Here is a 15111-nt window from a genome sequence, read left to right as displayed (position 1 = left end):
ACCTTCGGGGCCTGTGGTTCCCCTGTGTCTAGTTGTCAAGTTGTACCTCCAATTGAGCAGGGAGAAAAGCACCTTCCTGAGAAAGGATGGGGGAGGCTCAGCAGCAAAGAAAGCCCACATCTACCCAGAACCCTTCCTCTAAAACAAGGAAGACCTGTGTCTGACAGCCTGTGACAGCCCTACCTATGGACCCTGGGCCTGTACATGAGCGGGGCGAGTGTTTGCGCTTGTCCTGCCTGCTTCCCCATCCCCTGCTCTCTTCCTGCACTGCTTCCTGTCCGCCAGACCTCATGGTGCGGACTCACATCATTGTCCCTTTGGGACGTGGGAGTAGCGTGAAAGCAGCAATGAAAAACAAAAACCACACAAGCATTGCTTTGCCATATTCATCAGCGAAGTGGCAAAGTCGAGTTTTCAAAGGTCCACTTTCAATTTGTTGCTAGTGGGCTTTTCTTGTCAGTTTTACCTGCGTGATGTTGTGTGAACACAGGATGATCCGATGGCCACTGTTTCGCTGTGTGGCCAACCTGGGTGGACACTGAAAAACTATGAAGCAATACAGCAGGACCTTAAATGATTCTTTTTTTTTTAATTTTAAAGAGGAAAATAACCCCACAAAATTTCAACACAAGATAATAGGAGGGTAGTAATGGCTAATAGATTGTGCATTGTTATCTTTAAATTAGGTACTCAAAGTACAAGATATAGACATTTAATTGTCCAAACAATATTAGCACAAACCTTTCTTTTCAATGAACTAAGAGAAATTACTAGTATAACAATCTTATATATATATATATTTTTTCTTTTGTGTGTGTGTGTTTCCCTTCTTTCTTTTCTCCGTTCCCCCATCCTAGTTTCTCTTTCCTTTTGAACAATTTCTTCCCACTTCACAATATTTATTATACTTTTTGGCTCTTATTTCTTCTTTCAGCTTCTCACACTAGGGAGACAATATGATGTTTACACATGTGTATCTGGTTTATTTCACTTATGAGTGTGGTCTCGAGTTGCATCCATTTACCTATGAGAGTCTCCAGTTTATCCTTCTTTATGACTGAGTAGTACTCCATTGTATAAAAACACCATATCATTTTATTTATTCCTCGGTTGATGGGCATTTGAGTTGTTTCTAAGATTTAGCTATTACAAAGCGTGCTGCTATAAACATGGGTTCACATACTGTATATCGCTGTGGTACTGTTTTTAATTCTTCTGGAAAGATACCCAGCAGGGGAATAGCTGGGTCAATTGGGACCTCCAATCCTAGTTTTTTGAGGATATTTTAATTTTTAATTTTTATTTTTGCAGAAAAAGCTTTTGAAAGAAAATGAGTCAATTTAATTGTTTACTTCAAAGTGTAAAAACTGAGTTTCTATACAACATAAAGAGATACGATTAATTGAATATGATGCTAAACTTAGGTCCTTAAACTATAGCAGGTGGTTTGGGTACAAGAGACTGGGAACACTTTCCCTGAGTCCTGATGGTCCCCAGGTTTAGGGGTGGTGATGTAGCTTTGCTTTCTAATCAACTTCTGCCTGCCTTTGCGCAGTGTTAATGTTCTTTCCTTTGGATGTTAGAGCCACTTCTAATAATTACTGCTCTCAGCTAAACAATGGTGAGCATTCACTTCCCAAGGAAAGAAAATGACTTGGGTCATTCATCGGCTACAGCTCTTCATAGTCATTCAAATGGAGCGTATTCTGATGGACAGAGCCATTACACACTGTTCATAGCTTTACCAGTGCGCAAGGGCAGTCATTACTTCCATAATATCACTGCTGCAGGGAAAGAGAAAGCTCTGCACGTCTGCTCGTCAGAAGCTTGCTTTTGGTTTCAACATAGAGATATAGATGAAGAAGCAAGGTGAATTTTTAAAACATTTAAAGACTTTTAAATTTGCAAAGCCAAGTAGTTTTAAAAATGAGTTCTGTTTGAAGCCAGGCTCAACACCAAACATATCAAAGAGGTGAACTTTGATCTTTAAGTATATTTGCCTCTTGATAAATTTAATGGACATTAATGCCAATTATAGACTGTGTCATTAAGATCCCTTTTGGCTCACCATACACAATATAAACTCAGAAAAATGGATGTATCTAATGAGTAAAAAGCAAATTCTATTCTTTTGATCTGCTCAGTATAATAAAATAACCACTGAAGAAAAAACAAGATCTTTATCTGAGTTTTACTGTCCCTTTGCTTAGTGAGTTTGGGGAAGATTTAACACCCAGTCCTCATTATGTCTTCTGGAATATGTTCAGAAAGGTCTGCATCTCTAAGATCCGATCCTGAAGTTTAAGTTTCAATAAATACAACTTTATCTCAAATATACTTAGTCATTAAGGTTGGTAATAACTCAGGATCCAGGTAAGAACTCCTTCTTTTATATTTTTTTCAAAAAGAGCCAAAACAAAAAATGAACTGTAATGTCTATTATGTCTCCCAATCCTCTCACTTCATGTCCTGCAGGGAAGTAAAGGTAGAATAAAAATTGTGATAACTTTTCCATGGGTGATGGGGTCCCGAACGGGTTCCTGGGGTCTTGTGCCAGATGAATAAAGATGAAACAGCAAAGATTGAGTAGGCGACAGTTGTAGTGAGTGGGCAGGCTTGTGTCAGCAAAAGGAAAGTGGCAAGAGCTTTGATGAATTCAGTCTTGAATTCAGCGATTTAAAACTGTGTGTCGGGTCTAGGGAGCCTCCCATTGGCTCCTCAAGGACAAGACTGACTCCATGATCAACAGGGTGCTGAGTCATGTCAGCTGTCCGTTGTTGCACAAGTCCTTTCCCATAATTCACTCTTCTGTAACTGGATGTTTGAGATGTAGTACAAATGCATGAGCTTTTAATGAACTCCAGGTGAAGAAAGGTGAGTGTAGTTCATGCAGGAGGATAAGGTGCGCAGGCCTCCTGGTTTGGAATTTTGCAATTCTTTTATCTCTACCTCTGGGGACTAAGCCTTAGTACAAAGTTTGGGAAATTGGCCCCGGGGCACTGCCCAGGTTCAGGTGAATGGGGGGGAGTGGCCCTGAGACCCAATTGTACCACCTGTGTTAATAGGATCTTCTAAGAAAATAAAACACAAAACCAGGGACTCGCATCAATGGCGTTCAAAAGGCAAGACTTTGCACCACAAAAATGTCTCTGGCAGGGATAGAATAAGGAGACAGACATGCTATGAAGTGCCACAGTTGGTCTTGGAGGGGCTGGGAAGACCTTGCATCCTCTCTGGAGTTGTGCAGGGTCACATTCACCATGGATAGATTAGCAGGAGAAAAGACGTACAGATCTGTGTGACATGAACAGGAACGTGAAAACATGAAACTTGAGGGTAGTGAGCACTTAAATACCGATGTCATAGGTGAAAGGAGGATGGGGAAGGGGACTGTGGAGCTTTTAGAGGGGCAGTAGTGATTTTAGGAGAAAAGGGTGAGGCACTGATGCGAGGGGAGACCCTGGTCTGTGACGCAGGTCCTCGGCTGTAGGGAAGGTGGGTGCGCGGAAGAGGAGGGGCCTCTTTTCCTGGGAATCAGTGTTGTATCCGCACAGGTGCAGCCTCCCTGGTGTGGCGAGGGCCCTTAGCCTCTTCCTTCTCCACAGCTGGCTCATTTTCTCTGGTTATTTGATAAGAATCCTAGGACCGGAAGTTCAAGGCAGTTGCACTTTTGGCAGAAGTTTATGTAGGTTAAGACACCTTCAATCAGACAGAGGAAGAAAGGAGAAGCTTAAAAATGCCTTGTTTCAGAGGCAGGGTCTAAGGTCTTCTAATTTTTTCCATTCAGAAGTGCTTAACATGCCAAAGTCAAACAAAACATTCTCCTTCAGATTATTGTTTTCTCAGTCACAACAACACGGGATACAAAAAGGAATTGGACCAGAGAGTTAAGTGAGTTGAAAGACACATACTTGTCCCAAAGAAGTCTACTTGGAGGGGGTTTCAGGGAGAGGAGGTAGATGGCAAAGGAGCAATAAGGGAAACCACATCTGAATACCGGGCCAAAGTGGGGAGACCTGCTCCTCCTTTACATGTGCTGGCTCTGAGCCCAGCACTGAAGGCATCCGCAAGGCCAGGCTTTCTAAGTGCTGGTTTCATTCCTTGTCATTGGAGAGTAAGCAAACTATGGAGGTATCATTGGAGCGAGCTCCAGTTTTCATGACAGGCTGCAAAACGAAAGTAAACAAAGAGTTAGGTTAAGGGCCACTAGCAAAGCACGTCTTCTTCCAGGAGGACTCTTGGGAGCATTGTGCATGGAATTGGAAAGTGCTTTTTCAGACCCATTAGGTGGTATTTTTGAGAAATCATGGAGCAGTGAGTTTGAAACTGTGGTTCCTGGACATCTGGGAGCCTCAGCACCTTCTCAGGGGCCTGGGAGATCCACACTATTTGCATGATATCACTGAGATGTTATTTCCTTAGTCAGTCATGCTCTCATAAGAATGTGGTGCAGGATCCCAGAGATGATATGCTGTATAATACTCCAGTCAATTGCGTACAGAAGCAGACATGGGGATCCCGATGCCTTTTATTAAGTTGGGCTTTCAAGACTGTTTCAAAAATGTAAAATGATGCCACTTATCTTTTTTTTGGAGGGGGGTTGGGAGATTTTTTTTTCCAAAAATATATTTATGTTGAGATATTTATTCTTACCAAATGAGTAGTCCTCATAATTTTTTCAATTTTAATATTAAATGCTAGGAACATCAGCAGAGATTACATGCACATAGACACACAGACACACACACATGCACGTGCGCACACACACACACACACACACACACAGCTCTTTGGGGAACCTTAAAATATGTTAAGTGTAAGGGGGTTCTGGGACCAAAACACTGAGAACTGCCCCATAGGATTAAGGATCCCTCTGAACCTTAGAAGAGAGCAAATGTGACCGTAGGAACCTGTGTGGCAGTAGTGGCTGTGGGTGTGGTTATATCTAGTCATAGAGTGTGTACTTAGCATTCATGAGGCCCTGAGTTCAGATCCCAGCATCAGAACAAACAAAACTGGAAGAGAGGCAGTTACAAAACAGCAGTAAAAATGAGCTATTATACCAGCTGCCCTGACCTTGGCATGGTTCCCAGCCAGGCCCTTCAGAAGGAATTAAGGCAGTTGGGTGTTTTGTTTGGTTTTGACATTGCTGGGGATTGGACCAATGACCTTCTGTTCCCCTACTTCCACCGTTATTAATATCCCATTTTATAGGCAGGAAAATTGAGTAGAGAAATTGAGATTTACCAAAGAGCATAGGGAGCATAGGGATGTGTAAGCAGAGCTGGCATCTTTGGCTACATAGGTCCCTTAATTCCACACATTTCCGTTTCTGTGCTGATTTCATCAGTGGCAGGTTGAATCATTGATCAGCGTGCCGTCTTCCAGTAGACCAAAGTGTTGTGAGATGCGCCCCACACCTCCTAGGGAAGTAGGTACATACTGCACAGACCAGTCTCAGATTTTGTACTGTGAAATAAGTAACAGGCATTACCAATACCTGGAAAGATATCAATAGCTCTGAAATGCACTGACCAGCTGGAAAAAGGATCACAGAGAGAGGGAGTAATGCATGTGTAGAGAAAATACAGCAGAACAAATCCCTGACTTTAAAAAGTATAGCGTGAAGGACATGCTAGCAAGATGAAAAAGGGTGTGTGGAGCGTGTGTTTGTTGGGGACGTGGTGACAGAAGACGGGCCTGCGCCGTGGTGTGTAGGGAAGAGCATGACTTGGACAAGCCGGAAGCAGTTCTTTGTAGAGCACCGCAGGTGATTTCTTTCAGAGGACTCTATCGAGCTCTGTCCTGATAGTTGTAGGAGGTGAGAAATACACGCACTGGAAGCATGGCTATGGATGGCCAGCACATGGGATTCTTCTTTTTTTTTTGTTTGGTACCGGGAATCAAACTCAGGACCTTGCACTTACCAGGCAGGCACTTGTGCCACTGAGCTATATCCCTGGCCCAGCACATGGGATTCTGAGCCGGGAGAGGCAAGGACTGGGAACAGTCGCCTGCCAGTGGGTCAGGCGAGGTAATGGGTGGTTAGTTGCCTGTGGTATGAACCATGTTCTTTTGATTCTTTCTGCACTGTGTGCTGGCTTGGATCTTTGGGAGGTGAAAAATATTTCTGTTCTGTAGTTCACTACATCCAGCAGATGCTGCTCTGTGACCTTGAACCCAATTTTCAGAATGAATGATGTATCAAATAACGCATCCCTAAAAGCAGAGCAGAGGAAATCTGTTCACTGGCCACTTACCAGGGGAAGTTTAAGAAGGTTCCAGATTTTTAACCACTGACTCTCTGAAGTACAAAGCAGAGCAGATCCCAAGAAGGAAATAAGTTGTGCTAATTGCTAAGCCCTGGAAAAATGTTCTCTTACCTTTTGAGAGAAAACCAATACATGAGAGAGTAACTAAGGAGGGGAATTGGCTACTAAATGTCTACTGCCTCCTCCTCACACTTGATTCCTAATACACATTTAAATGGAAAATGTGCTTTTGCCATAGTTTCCTGTGACCTAAGGTGGTGGTGGGGGGTTACGAGGAGAGGAAAAAAGAAGACTCCATGACTCAGTATTTTCAGGTTGTTGTAAAACCTCATTTGGATTCTGAATCTTATTAAAGTCAAAATATTGAGTCAGTTAATCTCATCGGCACTAAGCTGTGAGATTTTTGCTTTATGCATACTTTGAAAGGGCTGGATATAGGTGTATAGGTGTATTTTGTGTAACAGTGCTGCTGCTCAATGCCCTTGCTATCTTACTGGAAATATACTGGAAAATTCTTGCCAGAATAAACACATTCCTTCAGGAATGAAAGGCTTAACATATTTCTAGTGCAGCTGTACCTCTTTCTTGTGAGCAGATAAACCAAATTATTTGACATTAGCCATTATACTCCATACAGTTCCCAGTACTTTTGTGGACTCCCTTGGAGGTCATTGGGACCAAGGGTAAGAAACAAACTGAGGTAGCCAATGTTATACTATTAAGAAGTAAAAACCAGGTATGATGGCACACAGCTATAAACCCCACCACTCTACAAGGCTGAGGCAGGAGGATCACAAATTTGAGCCCAGCCTGGAAAACCTAACAAGACTCTTCCAAATAAAAAGTTAAAGAAAAAAAAAAGGAGGGAATGCTGGGAATGTAATTCAGTGCAAAAGCCCTGGGTTCAATTCTCAGTACTACAACAAAAAGAAATAAACAAGCAATCAAGGATAGGGCATCTATGTATTTGACAATTTGATATGCAGTACACAAAAATGAATCCGGCAGACAGTCTGTAAATTAGTTTTAACTATCCTGGTAAGGCAGGATTAGGACTATGAATCTAAATACATTGAGTGACTGCTCCGAGAAACTTCCGAGTCCTTTTTAAGAGGATGATAACTTTTTTACTCACACTTTTGGAATCAGAAATGAAAAGCATGTGGAGAAAATGTTGGTTGTATAGTGACCACCGGGGCCAGACCAGGTGACAAGGGGGATACAGTGCGGTAAACAGGATGCTGGGCCCGGGGAGGAAGGAAGCACCCCTTACATTAAGGGATGGAGGAGGCAAACAATGGACAATAGAGATTCGAGGAAAGAAGTTCACAAACATGGCTAGATTTATTCTTGTTGGCCTCGGTCCATATCCAGCCATCACCACCCAAGGTTGTTACCAGGCAGAGATGATAGTGATTATTTATTCATTCATGCCAACAGCATTAATAAAGTGCTTAGGCAAGGCAGAGAGAACCATCTTTAAGGGAAGAAAACTGACCTATTCACATATTACAGATAACTATCCAGTGATACTGCATATATTTGCAGCAATTGGCAATTAAGTTCTTTGCCTTTTTCTAACAAAGCAGTTAGAATTAAACTGCTGGGTAGATTTGCCCAGAGTTCAGTGACCCTCTCCCTCATGTAGAATTAAAATCCTAACGTTTTAAATAATCATGGGAAAGGCCACTTTAGATGTGAGATTGTTCACATGCTATTAAAGAATTTTATTTCTTTTTATTTTCACATTGTACAGGAAATAAAAGTAATTCAGCAGCATATTACTTCTTAGAAGTCCTTCTTGTGAAATAAAAAGCAATTCAAATTTTGAATATAAAAGCACTTTTTCACCAGTTATTGTATCCAGTCAGATTTTACTTTTTAAAAAATATTGTATATAAAGGAAGGGCACATAGCAGAAAGATTTCCCTTTCAAGTAATTAGTGTTGTTTTCTTCACTGTATACATAACAAAACAAAAATTAGTATTTCTACTAGTTATTATAAGCTGCTGTAATTCAACCTGAGAAGTAGAATAGATGTGAATTATAAAGAAAATATAGTTTACTTGAAGTCACAAAATACTCTTATTCTTTTCTTCATAGATAATATGTAAAATAAGTGTTTGAAGTAATCCCAAGCTGTTGTTGCTATACTTGAGCAGTTGCCAATAAATGAGTGTTTCACCTCATTTAAAAATTATTAATACATATAGCATCAAACTTAATAAATCACCCTTCTATTTATATGGTAGTTCCAGATTGGGAATTCAAATAATACTGTATTCATTGATTGAAGGTGATTGCTATATAAGAGTCAATTGAATTTGGTTTATAAATATAAATTATAAATATTAAATATTGGAAAAAACTCATCTCAATTTTATTCATTAATGGTCTATGATTATAAGTTATACTACTATTTTGTTAGAAACAAAGTTTCAGATTTAAATGAGTCTTGAGGTAATTTAAGGTAATACGAGCTATCATCCTCTGTATTTCCTAGAGAATGGAAATACATGGAAAAGTAAATTACTATAGTGCTGTTTGTTTTTCACCATAGTTTTTGAACTGCATTGTTCTACAAGCATATTACAAACAGTAGCATCCGAAGATAAACAGTTTCAAAATATTTCTTTCCTTTGTTTTATTAAAAAGAACTTAAGGAGTTTCCAAATTCTCCAGCTCAATATTCTATTTTGAAAATTGTATGACTTCTTCTTGCACCAAAATAAATCACGTTACTTTTTTTTCAATTTGTAGTTGCAGATATGGCCAATACACCATGAACCAGGAAAGCACTACTAAAGCTACAGAGAAACCTCCGTTCGATCGATCGAGTTCCCAGGATTCCTTGGATGAAATGTCTATGGAGGACTACTGGACAGAACTAGAAAATATCAAGAAATCTAGTGAAAACAGACAAGCTCAAGAGGTGGTGGTTGTCAAAGTCCCTGATGGTAATAACTAAATAAATAAAACTGTCATTGTTGGTGTAATAAAACTGTCACTGTTGGTGTAATAAAACTGTCATTGTTGGTGTATGTGTTTATGGAAAATTCATGCATAGGGAGGAAGAGAACAACCAGAAGAGACTGCCAGTTGCCTTTCAACTTGAAAATTGTTTGTGGCGGATGCATGGGTGCAGCTGCCCAACACAAGAGGCATGAGTAATTCGCTTAGTTTGTAGCTCTGGCTACACTCTTGTAGGCTAAGCCAGCTATGTCGTAAATTCTTAAGAGTTAAGCTTGGTCTTTGAAATCCTCTAAACTGCATTGATAACACATCGGCCACATAGTTTTTTTGGTCTCCAGGAGATGTAGATGTTTATGGAAAGGTCCTGATTTGAAGTGATACTGCTTTTCTAGAGGTCTGCTTGATTTCTTTTGATCTTTATTTTATTGATTTCTGGCCTATTAGCATCTAACTTCAGCTCACATGCTGTAGTTTTTTGCCTTTGGAGAGAACAGAGCAAGTTCACTGCACTTTCACAGGACAGAAGCCTTTCAAAGAGTTGAGGATATTTATCTCATTTCTAGCTAAGTCATTTCTACAAGAAAAATGTGCCAAACCAACATTTTTTGTGGGTGATTTTCAGATCTATTACAGTCATACTCCTTTTATCATTCAAAGTACAGTAAACCAGCCGAGATCCCACACCACCTGTTTGGCCAACTAATGTAAGGAATGCAGGTCTGCCTCAGAAGATGGCACGCGCATTTTTAACTTCTGTACTTGCCTCTTTCTTGCTCAAGTCTCTTCCCAACCATATGTGCCACACTGTGCACTACGGCACTCATATTCTGAAAGACACAAGTAATAATTTATTCTTTAGGTTTTTTTCCTTAAACTTCATTCCATTTCCTTTAATCTCTTAAGTTTAAGCAATCGCCAAGCTTGTATGCCCAGTGTTGGTGCCTATTTAATTAGCCTTCTCTCTATGCCATCTGTAAATTTGTAAGCACTGTATGTTTTTGTAAATCAGATGATATATGAATGCCACCAGTGAGGTCTGTGCTCTGTCCTCTGCTAAGAGATTTCCTTCTTGATGGAGTGACTGTCTTCTTTACTAAATGATTTGGGCTGGAGATAATTAGAAATATCTTCTCCTTTGCTATAACACTGCTTGGAAAATAATCCAATAATAATTTTAAAAGTTGAGGATGTTTTCTTTTTTAACATTCCTTAGATTTGTAAAAAACAAAAACTCTTCAACTTTCTCTTTCTTCCCCAAATATGTTAGTAGTAAAGTCAAGCTTATTTATGATAATTAATATTATTTCTTAGCCTTTCTGTCCAGTGTCTCAATAGGGAAGTGGCATAGAAGTGGCCCGTTTAGTAAAATAAAGTAGCACTTAAGCCATGTGTTGCTAGCTGCTTGATAGTTCCCTAAAGTTAAAAATGATGGTGACCAGGTGTGATGGCACATGCCTATAATCCCAGCACTCAGAAAGCTGAGGCAGGAGGATTGCCGTGAGTTTGAGGTCAGGCTGGGCTATACAGTGAGACCCTGTCTCAAAAAAATGTGTAGATTATCATGTACAGAGTGGCCATCGAGAATACCGGCCAGAGTGGTACACTAAATGACTCTCTACAGTTCTCTTTGTTTTCCTTTTCACAGCAATTTCAGCTATTTTTTTCCTCTGGCAATTTGGTTTTATATACCTGTACCGAGCTCTACCCAAACAGCATTCATGATAATGGTTGACTGACTTTTTATGTCAATAAACAGAGTGCCTCACACTAGCAGCCAGGGTTATTAACAACTGATTTCTGTCATGAAGGAATTTACGTCGGGTAGAAGGAGACACACAGTGTAGTCAGTGCCTTAGCTTGTAACGCAGGCTGTCGCAGTGCTCTGTGCAGCTCTTCCCTCCAACCTTCTCATCCTCGGTTATGAGGCAGCTGGGAGAGCTGCCCTTTAGTTTACAGATGGAAGGTGGGGTCATTTGGAGACTGAGGGACTTGCTCAAAGTGATATAGCTGCAGAATGGACCCAGGCCATGCTGTAAACATGGTCGGAGCACATCTATCCAGTTATCCTTTCGATTGTCTATGATTTTCATTAGATCTTGAACAACATGTCACCCCTTGATACTCATGGGTGATTTGTTCCAGACTGCTGCAGATGTCACAATACACAGTTCTCAGGTTCTTCACATACCACGGCATAGTGCTTGCATGTGGCCTATTGATGTCTTCTTATCTACTTTTTAATCATCACTGGACACATCTAAAACAACATCAGGGCTACGTACAGCAGTTGTTGCCCTGTGTGCCTCAAGGACTCATGACAACGCCTGTACACATTCAATGCAGATGCTCCGTTTTTAAAGAATGTTTTCGGTCTTTTGGGGTAAACTATCAGGTACAGAGCCTGCGGGATGTGGAGGGCCAACTATAACCACTGTTTATATTCCTATTTTCAGTGTTTTGAGTGGATCCAGTTATTTAATTATTTTCTCATATCAGCTTTTTTTGTTGAAAATAGGATGCTTCTTTAAATTTGAAAAAAAAATAATATAAGCTGATGTGCTGACTGCAGGATTAGAAAGATTCATTTGAAATTGAATTATTCCCAGTGCTAGTTATTCCTAGTTGCTGTCCGAGACCTCCCCCTGCTCCCTCAGCCACAGTGAACAGAAGAAGCAAGCCTTCCCGCAAAGGAGTGCTGGACTCTGGGTAACGCCGAATGTGAACCAAAAAACTGGCCTGGAATCCGTATCCACAGTCTGACTCCTCGTGCCATTGATGGGAGGAACTTATCTTTCCATTGCTCACTGGTCTCTGGAAGGGAACAGTATTTTCCTCCGTAGTTAATCTGCAGGGAAGTTGTGGAGGTTAATTACATGTGAAGTCATTTAAAAATTTTTAATCGAGTATATATGAAATCACCTACCATTTGATAGCACTGTCCAAGGGCAGAGTAGACGGCAGCTGTCCAAGTTTCAAATAATGCTTTCTTAACATTGCATTTTGGTTACAATAGTTTCAGAAAGAGTTTTTAACAGCTTATAAAAATTGAACGTTCTCATAGTTTGTGATTTAAAAGCTGATATTTCCCCCCGACTGTTTCAGAGGGCGAATTGGAAGAAGAGTGGCTGAAAGAGGCCGGCTTGTCCAATCTCTTTGGAGAGTCCGCCGAGGATCCCCAGGAAAGCATGGTGTTTCTGTCCACTCTGACACGCACCCAGGCCGCAGCTGTTCAGAGGCGGGTGGAGACGGTCTCCCAGACCTTGAGGAAGAAGAACAAACAATACCACATCCCTGACGTCAGAGACATATTTGCTCAACAGACAGAGTCAAAAGAAAAAGTAAGTTTTCTTCTCCAATTTTCAGGCAAGGGATTAACTCCTGAGACTCGCTTGGACCCACCCAGTTTAATTCAAATCCTTACAAACCTAGCGGGCACTGATGATATACTGGATACCAGAGGTTCCTGAAGTGAACCTGCAGGTTTCTGTCCCTACCCTTCTGGAGGTTGTACCCATGGGCAAGATGCTAGCAAGTGCAAGTTCAGTGTGAGCCTGCTCTTGGGAGTAGATGGTGTCCTTAGAGTTTTAGATGTAATACAAGGAGCACCAGGGAAGGCTTCCAAGGCATTCCGACTGCCAGGGGACTGCCTCAGTTGTTAGTGATATGCAGGTAGGAAGAACTAGATTGCCCCTGTCTCTTAATGCTTATAGGAATATTTGATTTTTCAGACCCAGGAAGGGGAGGATGTGGGATATGAGAGAGCTAATAGCAGCTGCATTACAAACTAGGGACCCTGAGACGTGAACTCAAGTCCCCTCTGTGTCTGGTGCTGAAGCACATACTCGGCGTGTACACATTTAAGTGAATCCGTGTGCAGACGGTAAATGTGTTCATGGAAGCTGTTGGAGTTCGGTAGAAACCGGGTGAGGCGCTGTCAGGGAAGGTTGGTGCTGTAGTACACCTGTGTGACTCAGAACACTGCTGCACACAACAGGCAGTTCCTGTGTTCATTATCATTCATTCACGAGGAAATCAGGAATTTGTACAGAATGTCAATTATCATTCTTTCTTTCACCAAGAGGGTCCCGCTTCTGAAAAAAGGCAAAGTGGTTTCTTAAGGTCACAGTGGATTTACATTCTGGCCCCAGTAGTGGCTCACGAGATCCACAGAAGTAGTTAAAATGGGAAGGAGTGAAGGGACTCTTGAACAATGAGTGTAACGGTACCAATAGCAATACCAAACTCTGCCACCGCTACCGAACGTTGACTGGGCTGACTGCCTTACCTGCTTTATCTCATTGCATCCCTCCAGCTGGCTTATGAGTGAGGTATTATCATTTCCATTCTAAGGCTGAGGCTCATAGATTTTAAGTAATTTGCCCAATGTCCCATAGACACTAAACCCAAGTTTGTCTGACTCCAAAGTATGTGCTTTTAACTGTTTTCTGTCCTGCTTTATTTTTGTTTCCATACATAGTTCTGATAGTAAGCATTCTGAATATGAGATTCTATTTATACTATAAAAGGGTGATTAAAAATGTTATGATTCTTTATAAATATAGGAAGTGGAAGAGTTTAAAGTTTCTGTCATTTGCAGGATTTTTGCTTTTGGGAGATGTTTCATCCTTCCAAGAAGTCTTTTCTAGCTGCAGATTGCTACTCAATTTGGATGGCCAATTTTAGATCAAACCTAGTCCTTTTATGGGAGTTCTGGGGTCACTAGATTGCTCCAGGCACTTGTCTGAGTTAAGGCCTTACCTCCCAGTGCTTATTTGGGACATCCACGGGTGCCAGAGAATTGAATGAGGTTTCCAGCTGTAGAAAAATGAGTGGAAAGGAAATATAGTAGTATAGTATTTCCTCCCTAATTAAAGAAGCCACCCTAAGGGACCTAAAAGGGAGTGAAGAGAGGAAGGAGGCAGAGAGCTGAGCCTAAGCAGAAGTACACTGTGGGATTCCTGCCAATCTTCAAGAGGATGTTGCTACCTCCTGCTAAAAGCGGCTCTTTCCGTAAATTCCTGGTAATGTCTAAACCATATGGTTTTGAGTCCAAGGTAATTGGTGGATTGTATCAACTGATGGGCTCGTTAAAAAATAGCACCAACAAATTAAAATACTGTTGACTTGCTTACACCCCATGCCTTTAATTGAAGCAGTGCTGCCCATTAGATATTTGGACTGCACCCCATGCCTGTCCCTCAAGCAAACACAACCCTGCTGCCTTGACTTGCAGTTCCTCTGCAAGAGGGTGTGTCTACTCCCCCACTTTCCGTGCTTGCTCATGAAGCCCTTGCTGACACTAGGAAATAGCATACAGAAATGAATACCATCTGCCCTGCCATCTTCAACTGTTAAGACAAGAAATGAAAGCAACGTATTCCAAAATGTGGGTTCCCAGACAAGCTTAGCATCTTGCTGTGTGCTCTGGGCCATGGAGGTCAGCTGTCCACGGAGCTGGGTGCAGGAAGGAGGATGCATGGCCCTGACCTCTGCATGCAGCTGTGTGCCACCTCCGGGGTTTGGGACAATATGCATCTAAATAGGACATTATTGGCATGTATGTCCCTGCTCTGGTGCTTTTGTAGATTGCAGGTGGAGCAGGCAGTTCTCTGTGGCTCATCCCTAGAGTGGCACAACAATGCCCACTTTTGATCTGGGGAGATGAAATCCAATAGAATGACTATTTTAAAATTAATTCACTCAATCCGGCCCCTTGGTATGGCCTTGCAGGAGAGGAGGAAGCGAGTTTGACCACACCCGCTGGTAGGCGGAGCCAACCACGCTGTCTCAGGTTCATGAATCCCAGAGGGCCACAGTCTCAGGGGTCCTTGCCCCAAGCCCTTGGCAAAAAGAATTCCACTGAAT

The 15111-nt window shown here is 41.6% G+C and overlaps 1 protein-coding gene across 4 annotated transcripts in view; it reads left to right on the top strand.

Moving 5' to 3' along the window:
* Nucleotides 1-15111, top strand: part of Arhgap18 (Rho GTPase activating protein 18) — a 172493-nt gene that overhangs the window by 106314 nt on the left and 51068 nt on the right. For all 4 annotated transcript variants that reach the window (XM_005389189.2, XM_005389187.2, XM_005389190.2 and 1 more), the window contains 2 exons: nt 9034-9230; nt 12349-12584. In XM_005389189.2, coding sequence (XP_005389246.1) covers nt 9034-9230; nt 12349-12584 — 433 coding nt within the window. The remainder of the gene's footprint in view (nt 1-9033; nt 9231-12348; nt 12585-15111) is intronic.

This window comes from Chinchilla lanigera, unplaced genomic scaffold, assembly GCF_000276665.1.
Source record: "Chinchilla lanigera isolate Chin_1 unplaced genomic scaffold, ChiLan1.0 scaffold00035, whole genome shotgun sequence".
Lineage (NCBI taxonomy): Eukaryota > Metazoa > Chordata > Mammalia > Rodentia > Chinchillidae > Chinchilla > Chinchilla lanigera.
This window is presented reverse-complemented; position numbering and strand designations above follow the sequence as displayed.